Source organism: Dipodomys ordii, unplaced genomic scaffold, assembly GCF_000151885.1.
Source record: "Dipodomys ordii isolate 6190 unplaced genomic scaffold, Dord_2.0 Scaffold2306, whole genome shotgun sequence".
Classification (NCBI taxonomy): Eukaryota; Metazoa; Chordata; class Mammalia; order Rodentia; family Heteromyidae; genus Dipodomys; species Dipodomys ordii.
Genome location: NW_012269522.1, coordinates 1 through 1,692, shown reverse-complemented (window position 1 = coordinate 1,692; position 1,692 = coordinate 1). Strand labels below are relative to the sequence as shown.

General features: G+C 52.8%; 1 protein-coding gene across 1 annotated transcript in view; it reads left to right on the top strand.

The window, feature by feature from the left end:
* LOC106002042 (serine/threonine-protein kinase H1-like) overlaps positions 1-1,061 on the top strand; it is a 5,390-nt gene extending 4,329 nt beyond the window's left edge. The window contains exon 2 of the mRNA XM_013036965.1: positions 353-1,061. Within this exon, the coding sequence (XP_012892419.1) occupies positions 353-670 (318 nt within the window). The 3' untranslated portion in view covers positions 671-1,061. The remainder of the gene's footprint in view (positions 1-352) is intronic.
* The last annotated feature ends 631 nt before the right edge of the window (positions 1,062-1,692 follow it).

The following is a 1,692-nucleotide window of genomic DNA, read 5'->3' as shown; positions in this document are numbered from 1 at the left end:
AGTGGTGCTGTGGCTCAAGTGGTAGAGCGCTAGCCTTGAGCTGAAGAGCTGAGGGACAGCGCCCAGGCCCAGAGTTCAGGCCCCACGACCGGACCCCAAAAAAAAAGAAGCATTCCCTGGGTTAGTGGACATTCTTTTCCTCCCTGAAAAACTACCCAAAGTACCCCCTGCCCAGTAACCTGGGCCAGCAGTGAGTAGGTAAGGGAGGGTGAGAAGGATTCATGGGATTGGATAGAACCTCTCTCTAGGGAGTGCAAAGGTGCTGGGAGGTCCCAGTGCTGTGGTGGTGGCATCATCCAGAAGGGTGGGCAGTGTTGACTATTTCCTTCTAATGCTTGTCCTTGGCCTCCAGCCCTGGCCCAGTGTATCCAACCTTGCCAAAGACTTCATTGACCGCCTGCTGACAGTGGACCCTGGAGCTCGGATGACTGCGCTGCAGGCCTTGAGGCACCCGTGGGTGGTGAGCATGGCAGCCTCTTCATCCATGAAGAATCTGCATAGATCCATCTCCCAGAACCTCCTCAAGCGTGCCTCCTCTCGCTGCCAGAGCACCAAATCTGCCCAGTCCACACGTTCTAGTCGCTCCACACGCTCCAACAAGTCTCGCCGTGTGCGGGAGCGAGAGCTGCGGGAGCTCAACCTGCGCTATCAACAGCAGTATAATGGCTGAACCACCAGCTGTGACTTAGATATGACACAGTCTCAGCCTCGCTGCTTTCTGCTGTGCCGTCTGAGATCAGTACCCTCTCTGGAGGTAGGCCTCCTGGCTAGTGGTACGAAGAGAATGTCTGGCTCCAGCCCCTTCTCTGTGCCTTAGTAATCTCTGTCCTTACCATGGGTGGCCCGGAGAACAGTGACATCCTCCGCTCTCCTAACTGGGAACCTTAGCTGGCACTGCTACCCCTTTTTGGTGGGCAGTACTCTTATGAGTTGGGGGAAGGGACAGGACCTCATCATCACTTACCCCCTTATCCTTTGACTTTTTTCCCCAGACCAAAGTAGCCTACAAGCCGGGCGCCGGTGGCTCACGCCTGTAATCCTAGCTATTCAGGAGGCTGAGATCTGAGGATCACGGTTCAAAGCCAGCCCGGGCAACAAAGTCTGTGAGACTCTTATCGCCAATAAACCACTAGAAACCCGGAAGTGGCGCTGTGGCTCAAGCGGTTGAGCGCTCGCTTTGAGCTGAAGAGCTCAGGGACAGCACCCAAGCCCAGAGTTCAAGCCCCAGGACCGACCAAAAAAACAAAAAAAACCCAAAGTGGCCTACAGTGCTGGGTGGAGGGATTCTTAGGGTCTAAGATCTTTGGGACTGTTACTTTTAGATCTCCCCTCCTTCTTCTACAGAACTTTCTTTCCTAGCCCTCTACATTCCATGTCATCCTGATCCTTATGATTGTGCTCCAGCTTGGTGCCAAAGGCTAACAGCTATAATCCTAGCTACTCAGGAGGCTGAGATCTGAGGATTGTAGTTCAAAGTCAGCCTGGAAGACAAATCTGAGACATTGTTATTTCCAGTTAACCAGCAGAGGCCAGAACTGGAGGCATGGCTCAAGTGGTAGAGCCCAGCTATAAGTGATAAAGCTAAGCAAGAGCACAAGCCCTGATTTTAAATCTCAGTACAGACATTCAGTACAGACATACACACACACACACACACACACACACACACACACACACACACACACACACACA